The 17,435-nt window shown below is 44.5% G+C and overlaps 1 protein-coding gene across 1 annotated transcript; it reads left to right on the plus strand.

Annotated features, from left to right (window-relative positions):
• Positions 1-730: 730 nt before the first annotated feature.
• On the plus strand, positions 731-9,418 carry naprt (nicotinate phosphoribosyltransferase). Its single transcript, XM_068319391.1, has 13 exons — positions 731-1,148; positions 2,057-2,184; positions 2,259-2,341; positions 3,218-3,348; positions 3,452-3,567; positions 3,731-3,927; positions 4,274-4,414; positions 4,493-4,577; positions 4,648-4,728; positions 4,801-4,903; positions 4,994-5,151; positions 5,249-5,356; positions 5,438-9,418. The coding sequence occupies exons 1-13, from the start codon at positions 902-904 to the stop codon at positions 5,522-5,524; spliced, it is 1,665 nt and encodes a 554-aa protein (XP_068175492.1). The 5' UTR covers positions 731-901; the 3' UTR covers positions 5,525-9,418.
• Positions 9,419-17,435: the final 8,017 nt, after the last annotated feature.

Here is a 17,435-nt window from a genome sequence, read left to right on the forward strand (position 1 = left end):
TTACTGATAAAAGCGTTGGTTAAAGGTTATGAAATATAAATGTACATCTGTCACCTAACCTTGACTGATTTTAGCATCATCGAATATAAACATGGGTCTATTGAACACTACTATCAGCTAATGTTAGCTCTGTTCCAGTTAAATGTTATGAAATGATGTTAGCACTGTTAGAGGCTAAATGAACTGGTAACACCTCACTAAACACCAGATTTAAAGTTATCCTATGAACAAGTAGCGTAATTTGTAAGCAGGTAGTATCTTTCCTTTCAGCTTTTCCCTTCAGGGTCTCCACAGCCAATCAGTGTCCTCCATCTAACCCTGTCTTCTCATCCTCTTCTCTCACACCAACTACCTTCATGTCCTCTTTCACTACATCCATAAACCTCCTCTTTGGTCTTCCTCTAGGCCTCCTGCCTGGCAGTTCAAACCTCAGCATCCTTCTACCAATATATTCACTATCTCTCCTCTGGACATGTCCAAACCATCTCAGTCTGGCCTCTCTGACTTTATCAGGTAGTAATTATCATTTTATTTTCTTATGGCTGTGCTGGATAAAAACCTTATTGAATTTTCCAGTCAAGATGCTTTTATGAAACTGAAAAGTAATATTTTGGGGCATCTTCCGGTTTCGGTTTAGACGCAGTAAACGGTTAAACCGGGACCGGTACCCGGCTGGATTCAGTCAAGCCACGCCCCCTGGGTAGCGCTCGTCCAATCAAATGCTTTTCACTGCGTGTTTGTGGGAGGACGTGATGTCGGGAGGGGATCCAGCGAACCGGACCCGTGATGCAGTTGATCCGGCTGCCCAACTCGTGACCGACGCGAGGCTTGCGCTCCTGCCCGGTTCGGTGAAGCTTCGTCGGGCTGCAGATCCCAGAGTCCCCGCCGGAACCTGAGCAGCATGGCGGTCCCGTCCGGCTCCCCGTGTCCGGTGATGGAACAGCACCTCCGGGACCGGGCCCCCCCGCTCCTCACCGACCTGTACCAGTTCACCATGGCCTACGCGTACTGGCGGGCCGGGCGGCACCGGGACACCGCCCGGTTCGAGCTCTTCTTCCGGGACAACCCGTTCCGCGGCGGCTTCACGGTGTTCGCGGGGCTCCACGACTGTCTGGTGTTCCTGCGTAACTTCCGCTTCACGCACGAAGGCGAGTTCCGAGGAAAGTCACCCTGGTGTTGGGCAGACCGACCGGGTGCTGCTTGGATTAATAATCCATAATCTGGTGGTTATTGTGAGATTAAGACATTCCCGTGGGTCCAGGGTGGACTAAATGAAAGCAGTCTTTGTGTTGGTCAATGTCACAGGAGAGGAAACTCCACAGAACCAGAGGGTTGTTTGTTGGGGGGGGGGACTTGTTGGCTTGGGCCATTACCAAGACGGCAGACAAGTTTGTTCTCTAAAGAAGAGATTTTAACATTTCCCCCAAAATGGAACAATTTCCACGTAACTCTACTGAACACGGGACTGACAAAGTCTCTGTGTCTCGCCCTGTCTGTCTCTCTGTCTGTCTCTCTGTCTGTCTCTGTCTCTCTCTCTCTCTGAACTTGGTGTCTTCATCTTTACATTTGCCAGAATTCTCCGGAAATCAACCTAAAAAAAGTTTGAATTTATTTTTTTGACGTCTACCTGCTAATCACTTTGGTGCCGCGTTGGCCAATGCTAACTCTGTTCAAGGTTAAACATCACATCTAAATATTACCCAACTGTCCACATTGGCTAACCTTAGCTAATCTTTTTGGTGAAACATTTTCAGATGTAAACATAACCAACCAGGAAGTGTCTCATAGTAAAGATAAGACTCGATTAAATCTGAATTTATACGGTCATTGACCTGGATAGTCTACCTTAACCTCAGAGAAAGTTTTATTTTGGAGGTTTTATTTTCCTCATCATGAAGTACTTTAATTGGTTATAAGACAGGGACCTGGACATTTTGGGAAGGGGGGCCCAATTCAGGACTTCTTTTCTAACTGTCCCTGTCCTGATGACGGGGGCCCGGTTGCTGGTCGTCCTGAGTCCATTCCGTTGTGAATCTAACATGTTCTTTGGATCTAGATGTGGAGTTCCTGCGTTCTGTGCTGCCCCCCGCCACCGACCCTGCCTTCTTCCAGTACCTACGAGACCTGGACTGCTCCACCGTTGAGCTGCATGCCGTCCCAGATGGCACAGTGGTGTTTGCCAGGGTGAGCTGTAGGTCAGAGGTCACACAGGGGATCAGGAAGGCATCAGAGGGAGTAACCGCTGACAACATCTGCAGGTGCCTCTGATGGAGGTGACTGGTCCGTTGGCTGTGGTCCAGCTGCTGGAGACCGGGTTGCTGTGTCTAGTCAACTACGCCAGGTAACCGTTGATACTAGAACATGTGGTCTCAACAGGGTCCTGAACCCTGACCTGAGGGTACTGGATCTGTTCTAACCAAACATTTGGCCAAAGTTATATATATCAACCCCCCAAGACAACAAGTAGGGTTTTAGCCTTTACTGCTAGAACGCGCCTAAAACACACCGTGTTTTTAGTTTAGTTTCAGCCTCAGAGGTTGGTACGTTCACATGGAGAATAAAATCCTGGGATGACTAGCATAAAGCTACCGCAGAAGGCTTAACGGGTCACAGAACATGTAGCAGCCGTTTGTTTGCTGTTGTTCCGCGTCCAACAGTCATAGTCACATTACATTTACAGCCAATGTCAGACCTGAACAAGTCTGTCAGATAAACTGGAGGTCATTGCTTTCCCCTGGAGGTAAGTCAAGTATTTTAGCCATGTCCTAGTCTGAACCCCCTGTCAGTGGCAATAATTCACTCTACAGGTAGGGTTAACTACAGGTTAATAAAATTAGTCATTAATGCATTATTGTAATTTAATAGAGTATACTCACTTTTTGTTATCTGGTCACAGGAAAATTGAAATGAATTTTGAGTTGAAATTGCAATTAAGATAAGATATAGTTTATTGATCCCAAACTGAGAAATTTACAATTTCTTGAAGCGTTAAAGAAAATCTTGGATCCAAATGAAAACGACTTCCTTGCTGAGGTAAATGGAGAGAAGAACATTCTTCAAGTCCAATACAGTATTTTAGAAGTGAAAAAGAAAACAAAAGGTATCCAATCTGACCCCCAGGAACCCATCTTATTGAACAGACCTTCCCCACCCAAGAATACAAAAACCCGTATAAAAGACCACCAGACTCCAGACAAAGTGACTCCTGTGCTTTCAGTCTGGTGTGCACCAACGCGGCTCGCTTCCGACTGGCGGCCGGACCCAGGAGGAAGCTGCTGGAGATGGGCCTCAGGAGGGCCCAAGGCCCGGATGGAGGTCTGACCGCTTCCCGATACACGTACATCGGAGGTGACTGATGAGTAGCTCTTCTCCTTTCTTATGGATGTCGTTACCTTCATTTATGCTGAAGGAACACGAACGAGCGAATCTTAACCCAGGATCTGCTTTCTAGGGTTCGACCTCACCAGTAACGTTCGAGCCGGATTCCTGTTTGGCATCCCTGTCACGGGAACCATGGCACACTCTTACATCACTTCCTTTACCTCTCTGGAGGAGGTCCAGCCACATGTGAGAGCTACTTCTGTCCTCCATCACTGCTATCATTTTTGTACATGTCCTACATTAACAGCAGATCGTCCAAAGTGTTTGAACCGAACTGAGGGGCAAAAATCAGGAAGTGTTGCTTTACAGCTGGTCAGAAAAATCTATCCTGGTTTTGTGTTTCACTCAGACCCTGATGCCACAGAACGGCGACAGTGAGCCGGTCGACCTTATCGCGTTGGCGAAGAGCTGGTTGAGTCGCATTTCTGAGCTTCTGGAAGCCAATCCCAGGAAGATCCATGAGGGCGAGTTGGCCGCCTTTTTGTCCTACGCCATTGCCTACCCAACGAACTTCCTGCCTGTGATTGACAGCTACAGCGTTAGCTGGTAACTAGCAATGCTACACTGTAAAATACTGCATTCTGTATCCATATCTGTATTGTAATAGTAGTAGTTCTTGACCGTTAAGAACTAGTACCTTAACTAGTCATTAAATGACCATTTAAGGTGGTATTGCTCCATTTCGTCCGTCTGTATCCACAAATTCATTAAAAACATACCCAGATACTTATAAGATGAACTAGTTCTGTATCTGTATTTAATGTATAGTAGGTCATTAGTGGACTTTTTAGTTCTGCTACTGTCATCAAGTTTCAATGAATATATGTTCGGCAGTGTTCTGGGGTTGCTCGTTCGGTCTGTTGACCACATCTTCCCGTTGACATGATTGCAGCAGCGGTCTGGTGAACTTCTGCGCTGTGGCGTTGGCTCTGTTCGATCTGGGCTACAAGCCTTTAGGCATCCGTCTGGACAGCGGAGACCTGTGCAGGCAGTCGGTTCACGTCCGCCGTGTCTTCAGACTCTGCAGCGAGCGGTCAGTGAGTCTGAATCCAATGGCTGGAACGCCCCTTAGGTCGCTTACTGAACGTCTTTGTTTGCTCCACCTCCACAGCTTCTCCGTCCCTGCGTTCGATTCGCTTCTCATTGTTGCGACCAATAACATCAACGAGCAGAGCATGACGGAACTGAACGAGAAGGTAAATGTCCCGTTAAGCCAAAAGGTCGCGTTGGCGTCCCCTTACCCCCTGATGTTCTGCATTGTTTCAGGAGAACGAGATCGATTCACTCGGCGTCGGAACACATCTGGTCACCTGCACTGAACAACCGTCGCTGGGCTGCGTGTACAAAGTAAGGAAGAAACGCTCCTCCCAAGTAGTCCCAACTTCTTCTGCTTGAACATTTTCAGTATTTGTGTATCAGCTGGTGGAAGTGAGGGGGAACCCGAGGATGAAGATCTGCGAGGACCCAGAAAAGAGCACCGTCCCTGGGAGCAAAGCCGTTTACAGACTAACGGACGCCGAGGGTAAGGAGTCTGTCTTTCTCTTTGATTGTTTCCTTCTTCTGGGAAACTCCTGATGACGGTGTTTCAGTGCGCCGCTTCCCCCCTTGGCAGGACATCCCTTTCTGGATCTGGTGTGTCTTGCGGCAGAGTCCCCTCCAGAGGCGGGGGTCTCTCGGAGCTGTTACCCCCTGAGTGGAAAGGACTCCATGATCACAGTCACCCCCGCTCAGGTCACCTGTCTGCGCCAGGAAGTGTTCGTCAATGGACAGGTGAGGGTGGGATTGCCATGAGGTGCAAGAAGGTACAGGAGAAAGACGATGGTACTGCAGGAGTAGAAGCTTCTGAACATGTGTCCCCTCCCTCTAGATCATAACCCCCCTGAGCAGTGCTGCCGAAACCAGAGCAAAGGTCCAGACCTCCCTCCAGACTTTGCACCCTGGACACAAGAGGCTGCACCAGCCAGACGCTTACACGGTGAGATTCTCGTCTGCTCGGACATAAATCCACAAAAGTTAAGGCGTTCACACAAGAGACAACCCGATTGTGTCCCACCAGGTGGCGCTGTCAGAGAGGCTCCACAATCTGGTGTCAGAGTTTCAAAGAGGAGGCTCGGGTGACGGCAGATGTGTCTTTGTCAACTAAAGAGACTCAACTCCAGCTCTTCTCTGGTCAAGGATTTTTTTGTCCTGTCGTCATAATTAAAGTGTCGTTCAGTGCTAGCTGTTCAGTTGTAGCTAAAATACAGCATATGTTATTCAAAGATGTTTGCAATACACATGTTGTCTAAAGTTGTAGACCTTTGAATCCCTGGAAGGAAGAAGGAACCAGATCAGTTACATGTTATCTTCGGGTTCAACAAAAAAATGCTCACCATCATATTGATGGAAAATTTCTTTGCCACAAAACAGTTCTGGGTGTTAGTAATGAATTTCCCTGACTGATATTTTTCCGGTAGTCCTTTTAGCGACTCTGGAGAAGGTAAAAACTTGCAGTAAAGAGGTAAATTTTTGATTAATATATGTTTTACATCAGCTGTAAGTCAGTGGTTAATAGTATTAACAGAGGTCCAATAATCCACAAAAATAAAAATGCATTGAAAACAATGGACTCATAATTGCTTCCTGTGTTAATTACAGAAATTAAATCCATCTAGTATTTCTGGAGGAGCTTCTTATTATGGAATTTATCATCACATCAACTGATCCAGTTACGGAACAGAAGATGAAGAATCAGAGGAAGACGGAGAAGATGCAGCAGCTTACAATCCAACAAAGTTTGCGTATATCAGCTCACCTCACCCAGAAGCGAATACGGTGTCGCTCTCAGCAAAGCACCATTGGATCCAAAACACAAAGAAAACACCTATAAATGTGTGGCGCGTTGGAGGAAGTCCGCTGAAGGATATCGATTGTTACAAAACAAGGGAGCCTATGAGATGTCAGACTGACATACAGGGTTAAGCAGCACAGAACTATCCCACTATACTTCTTATTTGTAACCAGTCAGTTCATTTGTGCTGCTGTTGTGTTGCTATGGTGATGTCATCAGGGTCACGAGCACGCTGGGTGCTATTGTAGTGTGCACTGTTAGCTAAACCCACAAGAAGACGCTAAACAGAATGTTGAGTTGTTCCAAATTAAATGTGTCGCTGTTTTAAGTTCATGGTAATTAACTATTGCTCATCAGTTGATGTCAATCTGGACAGAGTTTGCATTTCCATTTAAGCAGTGGAATTTGCCACGCAACATATCTGCTTAGGCAAACATAGATAACATCAAGCTTAATTTCTTTCTCTTCACAAGGTATTCTTAACACGGAGGGACAGATAGAGATAACAACTAGTACACGTTAGGCTGAGTCAAGCTGACAGCTCATCCCATCAGGAACATCTAATGGTTGGACTCCGATGGGCTGTCTTACACTCTGACCTAACCCAGCAAACCCTGCCAACCTCCTAACCTTGCCACCATAGCATACTTTGTGTAGGTTAATGAGCATTCTGTTGCTCCATCTGTTGCAGAGTCCAGCACTTTATTGCCACCAACTTTGTACGTTCTGATGTTCTCCAGTAAACTTTGTGCCACAAATGGTCTCATCAGCTCTCACTCAAGATAAAAGGACCAAAGAGAATTGTTGCTCAGAGAAAAACCGTAACTACACCTTGAAACTGATGGGAATCTCAACTTCGAGGTGTTCAGAAAACCCATTCATACAGACCAGTATCTTCTTTTTGATTCCCATCATCTACTGCAACAAACATTAGGGATCATCAGAACCCTGAATCACAAACATCCCCATCATAATGGAAGGAAAGGTGAAGGAGCAGAGACTCATCAGGAATACACTTAAGGCTTGTAGCTATCCAAACTGGGCATTTGTCAAAACCAACAAATCCAACAAGCCAAAAGACAACAATGAAGGGAAGAAGGTGTTCCTTGTTCTTGATCTTGGTGGTCCTGGACCTTTGTTTTTCTGCTCCAATAGGAGTATCAGTATCTGGACTATGCAACAGTCAGCCAGAACTGAAGCCCCTTGGATGAGAAGTAAAAAGGTATCAGTCAACCTAAAGCAAGACCACTTGATTCTTTCTTGCTCTTTTTGATCCTTTTCAGTTTGCTCAGATGCAACTCTACCACCTGGGCAATAGAGGCAATATAGGCTTGAGTTGTCCTTGGGGATGGTGGAACCTTTTTCATTTGGCCTAACTGACAGGAACGTGGCATATCAACTGATTTTTTTTCTCTTAATAGTCTGGCCTCCCAGATACATTCCAAGGTATTTTAACCAGTTTCTTTTCCAATGGAGTCTATCCAGGAGTCTGATCTCGGCCACCTCCCATCATAAGAACATCGCTCTTGGCCCAGTTATCTTTGGCAGAGGAGATCTCACTAAAAAGTATGTTCCACAAAGTCTACATCATTCCCTTTGAAATCATTGGCATATGCAGACATTTTAAAACCATAGATAGAACTGGGAGAGCCTGCTCTCAGGTGGTCTAAAAAAGGCTCTAGGTGCCGAGAGTAGCGCATCCCTGAAAGGGGGCAGCCCTGTTTCCCCCGCCTTTGGACCATAAAAGGAGCAGCCAAGCCATTGTTAACCTTAAGTACACTCTGAATGTCTCCATTCAGGGTTTGAATTTTGGCAATAAAGTAAGAGCTGAAACTGAAACTGTAGCGTGTGCCACATGTATGACTGTTCAACTCTATCTAAAGCCTTTTCTTGGTCTATGGAAATAAGACCAAGTCTTGTGGCCAATGAACTTGAGAGGTCCAAAACATTACGACTTAAATGTACATTATCTGTCATTAGCCTGCTCGGTACACAGTAAGTCTGGTCAACATGTTCGACCTGCTCACTTTTCGTAGCCTGTGGCCAAGACCTTGGAGAGGAGCTTGTCGCAGTGCAGAGGAGAGACACCAGCCGCCAGCTCCTGATGTCCTGCAAGTCTCCTTTTTTTGGGCAGGAGCGCGAGGACCTTCCTCCTACAGCTCTGGGGCAGCTAACTAGACATGCTTTCCCCGAACACGGAGACCAGGTTTCCACCAATCACCTGCCAGAATTCCTTATAGAATTCGATTGGCGGGCCATCTATGCCAGGAGACTTGGCAGGTTTCATCCCCTGCAGGGCTTCAGACAGCTCCTGCAGGGTGATGTCAGCATGTAGGTTATTGTTATCGTCTGCTGACCTATTTAGCAGACTGAAGAGATGTCAAAAATCGAGGTTTCTCAGGGTATTCAGTGAAATAATTCTTCATAGAAACCTGCAGCGTATCCACAGATTTCATCAGCTGAGACCCGATCTGTTCTTTCCCAAGTGTCAGCGGCGACTTTTGCTTTTTCATACTTCATCATTGTTTACGTAACATATATAATTAATTATACACAGGTGAAGTCTTTCTACAATGTCTCAGAAATCTCTCTACAAAATACATCTTTTATCCAACTAGTGTCATTTCCTGTCAAGTTATTCTGGTTGAATTATTTTGTAATCCTCATAAACCAAGGGATTTAGACTTTTAATATAATTGAATTAAATGTATACTGCCTTTGTTTTGCGATTAACACACAGCAATAATTGGTTAATTGTTTTCATTTACTTTAATGCTATAGACTTTCTTCCTCCGTAAGGTGGCGACAGATACATTAGTGGCTCATACTAATAGGAATGCTCACTATCCACATGACTGCTGAAGCGTGGCCGTCACTGGTATTCACCGGGACTGTTTACAACTATTTTCAGGTTAGTAAGAACCATTAGGTAACAAGAGTACATTTTTCTGAAACTATAGACACATAGAACTGACGATGTTTTGGAGTAGATGGAAGTAAAACGCAAAATTGATTTCAGCCACTGCCGAGGCGCCCTTGAGCGAGGCGCCGTCCCCCCAAGCTGCTCAAATTGGGGCGCGTTCCGAAGCCGCTGCCCGTCACTCTGCCTCCCTGATGTGTGTAGTTTGATGTGATGGTACTAACTGCATGGTTACAGGCCCCCTTGTGTGCTGTGTTCAGGGGCCCTGTATACTTGTCAACTAACCGAGTGACTTTGTAATTTCCCCTTGCGGGGATCAATAAAGTATACTTCTTCTTCTTCCTCTTCTTCATGATAACCCCACAGGGGTGTGGTTTGGACCCAAATGCAGTCCACATGGGGAGAAGTTAACATTCATAGTTTTAATCATCAAAATTCTGCAATGGGTTGGCAGAAGATCAGGAAAAGAGTTGACAATCACATTCCAAGAAAGCTAAAGAGTAGGATGATTCTCTTCGGTCTGAACCTGAATAGAAGTGTGAGCAGAGATTAAGTAGGCGGAGCCTGATTGGAGATGGGATGCAGGTGGCTGCAGCGACACAGGTGTCAGGAATGAGTGGATTGAGTGGACTGAGGCCATGTCCAATGTAGCCGGGTATTTTTAAAACTGAATATTTTTCTTTTCCTTTTAGAAAAAAAGTTGAATCCACAAAACAAAGTCTTTTAAAAAAAAATCTTCACACGTGACCCCATACCTGCATTGATCAACACGTTTCATAGGCAGAACAAATCTGAAACAACTCTGACAACGACAGGAGAGAGGAAAGGAACATGCGGAAATTTTCTTGCCTCCATCTCAAAGTTTTCTAAATGGAAACACGGGTCACACACACATCTGACGTCACACAGGCAAGACGTATCAAAATGTAAAACTCCAGTTCCAGCCGTCCACACACGGACACCCAACCGGAGTTTTAAAAAAAATATTCACGTTGGCCGGAGTTTTCAAAAACAGAAGTTTTTCTGACAAAAATGTGGTGATTGGTGATTGTCTCTTCAACTCTACTGTTCTACAGTCACAGGCTTTCACTCAGGCTTGGCATGAGTTATGACAGACGAGCTCACAAACATTTCAGATACATTCTCTGGCCCACGTACTGATCCCATAAGTACTTCAGTGAAGTCAACAAGAATCATGATGTCAGATTAAAGTTATAGGTAAGAGAATTTAAACCGTGGTGAGGATAAACAGTTTCTGTTTAGCCAGAAGTTCCAGGAGTGAAGGTGCGGCACGTAAAAGCAGGTGATTTGATTATGGAATGACTCTCATGAAGACGACTCCATAACCATCCAAAGAAAAGTCAGCAGGAGTCAAAATGTTAAAATTTTAAAATGTTAATCTGAATTTATTTGTTTTTAAACATCAATAACTCAATGGGTATCAATCTGTCAACTATCAGTAGCCCCAGCTCATTTACATAAAATACGAGATCAATTGTCAATTGTTGCCCAACTGTATTACAGTGCAGTGCATGAGACAGTCTCTGTCAAAAGAGTTCTGAAGGCTGACATGAAAGGTTCCTCAATAAATCCCTGTTAACCTGTTAATTCAGAGTAAGTCCAACAGCAACCCCCCCTCCCTTTAAATACTCAATCTTAGCTCCTTGTGTCGCTTCCATACCAAGAAAAACAGTTATGTCCTCTTTTTCATATTTAATGTTAGTATTTCTGAAACATATCTGTCTGGTTTTACATCCAGTACTGAGAGTTCTCTTTTTTAGTGCTCTTCTTTCAACAGTTGACCCAGGAAACCTGGCTGTTTTGATGCCTTTAGATTTGACCGATGTCTTTGATACAGTCAATCACTCCATTCTTTTATCTCGTCTTGAAGAGTGTGTTGGTTTTAAAGGTAAAGCCCTTAATTGGTTTAATTTTTTTTAACCAAAAGTAGTTTCTCTCTCTTGTGGGGTAACCCAAGGTTCTATTTTGGGCTTGTATCTATTATCCTTATATATTCTACCCTTGGGTTCCATCTTCAGCAATTATATCTCCTTCCATTGCTTTGTAGACAAAATTCAAATTTATGTTCCTCTACAAATTACCAACACAGACTAGAACCCGTCTGACTTTGCTAGAGTGATCTGAAAGCGTAAACTATCTCTGTCTATGAATGTGAAACTGAAGTTGTGTTTGGTTGTTCTGAATCTGTTTCATGGCAGTGCCAGCATTTCTGGCCCACTTGGGTCATCAGTTTGACCAACTGTCATAAAATTCTGGGTGTGATTTTTGACTGGTTTTAAATTTGACAAAGAAATTAGCTCTGTTGTCAAAACCAACTTTCCCAGTTGAGGCTACTGGCCAAAGTTAAACCTTGAATGTCTTTTAAAGAATTTGAGTCTTTCATGTTTATATAAGAAGTTATAATGATGACTGTAACTCTCTGTATGTGGGTCCAGATCATTGTTGATGTCGCCATTTGTAGTTGGTGCAAAATTCGACTACTTGGAATTAAACCGTATGAGTCCAGTTTTAACTTTTTGTCCACTTCAGGTTTGTTTGTTTTTCAGTTTTTAAATGTTTTGGCACTTCCTTATTTTTGTCTTGTTCGACATCTATACACTGCTTAGAGTTCTGAGGCCACATATGATAGTGGATGTTCCGGATCATGTCTTAGAACCTCAGGTGACAGAACCTTTCAATGGCTGCATCAGATTTGTGGATCACCGTACCTCTGCAGTTACAAACTGATTGGATAGTCGAGTCTTTCAAGTTCCTCAGCTGGACTTCAGTCAGACATGATGCATTCACATTTTGTTTAGTCTTGGTTGACTCTGGTTGACTTAAATTCACCTAAAGACTACATCAGAAAGAAGAGGCGGAGAGAGAGAGTCTATCTCTAATCCTCTGTCTCCGATGGAATGTCGTCCTGAATGCCACCTTTCCTTTTGAAACATCAAGTGAAAGGAAATGTTCAGTTGTAAAATGGAATGTTATGGTTATAATAACTTCACTTCCTGATTGGTCAAACAAGGAACACCTCCAGCGTTCAGGTATTAATCTGTTCTCAACACCCAGACATTAAGGTACAGGAGAGGTCAAGTATCTCTATCTCCAGTAGTTTCCTCTTCATCATGATGAAGCTGATCCTTTCTCTGGATCTCGCCTGGACTCTCTCTGGCTCAGGTAACTGCAACTCATCTTTGAAGCCTGATTCATTCACCAGTATTGATCAGTTGATTATCAGTTATTTGTAACCATCAGCTGATTTTCAATCATGTTGTTCTCTTTGCTACAGTTGGAGCTTTTCATTGTCAAGCCTGAAATACTACTAATTGTTCCACCACGCAAACAATGAACTGCACTTCAGAGACAATGTGTTTCACATCCTCCCTTAACAGTCAGTATTTCCTTATCATAACTCTTCTGTGAATTCTGCATGTTTGTCTTCTTTCCACCAGCAGCATGTAACTCTGCTTTGGTTTAATAGACATTGCTGGTAGGATCTCAACAGTGATCAATGTGAAGGGATGTGGATTGACCTCTATGCCCAACCACAGGCTCTCAGAACTTTTCAATCAACATTGGTAATGCCAGTACAGGTATAAATCTTGAATGCTGCAACACAACCAACACTGGACCTTTTTCTGGTGTGTATGGATGAGTAGAAATAGTTAATTCTCATCAGTGTTCTATGTTCCTCAGACAAATGACTTTCTGTTCTGTTTCAGTTCCTATGATTGAGGCAAATAACAGGGTTAACACCGTATGAAACATTGTTCAGGAGATATTACAGATTACCATAATTTAAAAATCAACAGGAACCTGATGACGAAGCTAATTTAGCTGATTATATGAGAAGTATCTTGGAAAAACAAAAACAAACTGATGAGAATCCCTTTGTCTCCCAGCAGGAAGTCCAATTAGTTGAACCAGGAGATTGGGTGTTAACAAGGAGTGTAAAGAAGAAGCACTGGTATTCACCTAAGTGGGAAGGACCACATCAGGTATTGCTAACGACCCCCACCGCTGTGAAAGTAGCAGAGAGATCAACCTGGTTTCATTTAACACATTGTAAAAAGGTAATTTAGGCAGAAAGGCCCAATAGGGGAGGTGAGCAAAAGACTGATAATAGGGTGGATCCAGACATGTGAAGACTGGTGAGATCCAAATGTCAGTGAAGATCTTACGAGACACCAATCCTGTTAGAGGGCATCATACTTCAGCCATAGTGACCCCCAAATGGTTAAAACATGCTATAAGATGTTGGGCAGTGACTCTCTTCTTATCCTTAACTTTCCTATTTGTGTGGTACCTGTGGGAGGTGCCAAAGCCACATTAATCTCAGCCACAAAATGATACCAATTGTGCAAAAAGAAATGTTGCACTAACAACTCACACTTCATGGAGGCGGCAGTGGCTCAGCGGTAGAGCAGAGGTCTTGAAGACAGATCGCCCAGCCATCGGTGGATCGATTCCCGCTCCCGCCAGAACATCTCCGGAGTGTGAGCTGACGGTGGGAGGCGTCAGCTCACCTCCCAGCCACTGCCGAGGCAAATTGAGCAAGGCGCCGTCCCCCTTACAAGCTGCTCTATTGGGGCGCACTCCAGGAAGCTGCTGCCCGTCACTCAGGCTCCCGATGTACAGCTTGATGTGTGTTTGTATACTAACTGCATGATTACAGGCCCCTTTGTGTGCTGTGGTTGTTTCAGGGGCCTGTACATACATAGTGTGTGAAAAACTAACACAAAAAATGTAACAAATGTACACCTGAGTGACAAATGTAATTTCCCCTAGGGGATCAATAAAGTGTATCTTCTTCTTCTTCTTCTTCTAATATCCTGGGCGTACAACAACTCAATTACTCTAACAGTGCCTTCCAATACGACCACCTCTGTAGATATTCCTATAACAGCGCTGAAAGGATTTCAGAGTAAAACAGAAACTTTGGGTAAAGATTGGCCAGACTACTGGGAGTGTACAATTAACAAGAACATAGTCAGGATTAATTACTGGACAGATTGGGTTTGAGGCAGTTCGTAATCAGCTATCAGCAACCTCCATTATGGCTTTCCAGAATAGCTGTGGACATTTTGGCGGAGAAGGGAGAGGTTTGCTCTATTTTCAGAGAGCAGTGTTGTACTTTCATCCCCAACAACACTGCTGCTGACGGAAGCCTCACCAAAGCTAGAGGGGGACTTAGGACTCCCAATGGCAAAATGAAGGAACACCCTGGTGTCGACAAATTCATGCGGGACTTGTGGATGAATGTTTTTGGCAAGTATAGCGTCTTGGTGGCCTCAGTTTTTAGTCTCAATTGCAGTTTTTGCTGCAATTCTGACCTTGTGTGTAAGTTGTTGTGTACCTTGTCTGCATTCTCTTGTTAATAGTTTTATCACCACAGCTATATCACCTATGGCAGACAGCATGGCTCAAATATATCCTTTAATCGCTGCTGATGGCTACAATGATGATGAGAGTGAAGATTATGAATTAGACGTATAAACATGATCTCTGAGTGTAAGTATGTTCGTGCTCATAAAAAATTGTTTGGCATCTGAAAATCATCATAAAAAAGCTGACAGTGATATGAGGATTAACCCTCCCCATACTGATACTAAACACCTTCTATCTGTATTACCTTTCCCCTCACTCTTACAGACTGTTCAAAGGTCCCATATTATGCTTTTTTAAATTCATGTCATTCAGCTGCCAGATGTCCAACTACACTGTATTTGAAATGTCTTGCCCCAAAGTGATCCGTGGTCCTCAGTATCTTTGATTGAATATTGATAAATCCATCTCCGCTCTCTACTGTGAAGGTCTGTTAATGGGGCGTAGCTCTCAGCTCCCTATCTCCACCCATCCCCCCTCTGAGCCTCCCCTATCTCCCTCCCTCTTCTGAGCTACCCAATCAACTCTGCCGTCCCACGCGTGTTCGCATGTGTTTGTTTACTTGCGCCTGCATTACAGATCGATCGATCGGCATAGTCTGGAACTTTAATTTTCAATAGCTTCGCTGCTTATTTTCAATAATTTTGCTCTAATTCTTCTTGTGTTTAGCACTCTTGTTTTTCATGATATAACGGTAGATTTTTCGGCGCTAAGCGTGGATCTGCCTCCTCAGTCTTTTTCTGAACAAAGACTGGTGGCTCATTGTGTAAACATGATGAGACCGGCCGGTGAGATCATTACATCCCGCTTCAAAGCGGTGATGTATTGTGATAGTCAAAGCTGTGTTTTCTGATAATCGTCATGGACAATGACAGATCGTGGATAACACAGGAGCTAAGCTAACGCAAATTAATGAAACATGGGATTTTACTGGTATTTCCAAATTTTTCTCTTGTATTCTCGTGGGTGTGTGTGTGTGTGTGTGTGTGTGTGTTGTGTGTGGATACACGCAGCTCTCCGATCACTTAGAAGAGCTAAAGCTGCTTTCATTCACCAATAAAGACAGACAATTGTTCTGAATTAGTAAATAACTTTTAGTCGGTAGCTCTGAACTAGGACATTACCGCACAAAGCTAGCCTAAACTAACTCCCCCCTCGGGGATTGCCACGCCCTTGGGCATGTGAACAAATCAATATCGTCAATCACTCTGTCCAATCACATAGTGAATTTGTGACTTCACAAATACCACTCTAGCAAAATCCAATCATTTTGATTTGGTCCGGTCCATGAATTCCTAAGACTCCAAATATCTATTGATGCAGGAAGCGTTTGTTTTCCAGATTCTAGGAGTTGGTCAGGCTAGCCAGGACCACTATGTATATGTAGAGACCTGAAAAAGCGTGATTTTCATATCTTTCTATAAAAGGCTAGTGTTTCTTTAATACACAGAAGTGCGCTGTGTTCCATAAGTCTCGGAGCGTAGCCCACTTCCGGAAGCTGTCAGCCAGTAGCATGCACATACAGTATCATTTGACTACTGACTAAAAATTGTAGTGATGTACTGAAGATGCACATCTTGAAGTACAACTAAGCGAGGGATTAATGTACAGGGATTGGATGGCTCTGAGGAGTGGACCTCTCATCCCCTTGGTCCCTCAGTACTTCCCACACTACATCTTGAGAAAGTCTACATTTCCTCTTCAGGGTGAGCCCGCCTGGACACTGTGGCAGACCCGACCACCAGGCGCTCTGTCCGGGTCTAGCTCCAGACATGGGCCTCAGGCTTCTTCTGGGCTGTGTCATTTGTTTCCCTCCTCTATTTGTCATTGGGTCTTCTGAATCATTCTTTGTCTGCCCCTTCACCCAAGACCTTTTTGCCTTGGATGACTGTACCAGGAGTACTCCCGACACAATAGCTCTCATGATCCTTAGGGCAAACAAACCTCTCCATCACAGTAAGATGATGGTTCCTCAGAGAGGAGGATTTACAGATTGGTTGGCTGAGTATTACATTGCAGCTTTTTGCAGATGATGTGGTCTTGTATGCGTCATCGGCCTGTGACTTGCAGCATTTACTGGTCCGGTTTGCAGCTAGGTGTGAAGCGGCAGGTTTGAGGATCAGCACCTCCAAATCTGAAGCCATGGTCCTTAGCAGGAAACCGGTGGAATGCTTTATCCGTGTGGAGAATGAGGTCCTTCCCCAAATGAAGGAGTTGAAATATCTTGGGGTCTTGTTCATGGGTGAGGAAACAATGGAGCGTGAGACTGTACGGAGAATTAGGACAGTAGGAGCAGGATTGCACTCACTCGCACTGTTGCAACAAAGAGCTAAGCCAAAAGGCAAAGCTCTCCATCTATCCCTCAATCTTTGTGCCCTCACCTATGGTCATGAGCGATAGGTCATGACAGAAAGAACGAGATCGAGGATACAACCAGCTGAAGTGGTTTTTTGAGGTGGGTAGCTGGTGACTCCCTTGGAGATAGGGTAAGAAACACTACGGTTCGTGAGAGGCTTAGAGTAGAGCCGCCGCTCTACTGGAAAGGAGTCAGATAAGGTGGTTTGGGAATCTAGTGCAGATGCCTCCAGGGCGACTCCCTAGGGAGGTGTTCCTGGCATGTCTAGCTCAGATGAGATGTCGGGACAGACCCAGGATCAAGTGAAGAGATTATATCTCAGAACTGGCTTGGGAACGCCTTGGGATCTCCCAGTCAGAGCTGTTGATGTGGCCGTGGAAAGGGAAGCTAGGGGTTCCCTGTTGAAGCTGACTCAACTACAGATGAGTAGATAAAATGGATGGGTGGTTCGACTTAATGAGATCAAACAAGTCATCAGTCACTAGGACCACACCCTAAGAAAGGTATTTCTTAGGGTGTGCTTGTGGTTTCTGTGTGCAGTGACAAGGACAGGTGAG

This window comes from Antennarius striatus, chromosome 7 (genome assembly GCF_040054535.1).
Source record: "Antennarius striatus isolate MH-2024 chromosome 7, ASM4005453v1, whole genome shotgun sequence".
Taxonomy (NCBI): Eukaryota; Metazoa; Chordata; class Actinopteri; order Lophiiformes; family Antennariidae; genus Antennarius; species Antennarius striatus.

Bases quoted from the DNA above. Each gene is read 5' to 3' on its own strand.
- naprt (XM_068319391.1), top strand. From the start codon at position 902: ATGGCGGTCCCGTCCGGCTCCCCGTGTCCGGTGATGGAACAGCACCTC. The intron at 3,928-4,273 runs GTAACTAGCAAT...ACATGATTGCAG, and splicing joins GACAGCTACAGCGTTAGCTG to CAGCGGTCTGGTGAACTTCT. The intron at 5,152-5,248 runs GTGAGGGTGGGA...CCCTCCCTCTAG, and splicing joins AAGTGTTCGTCAATGGACAG to ATCATAACCCCCCTGAGCAG.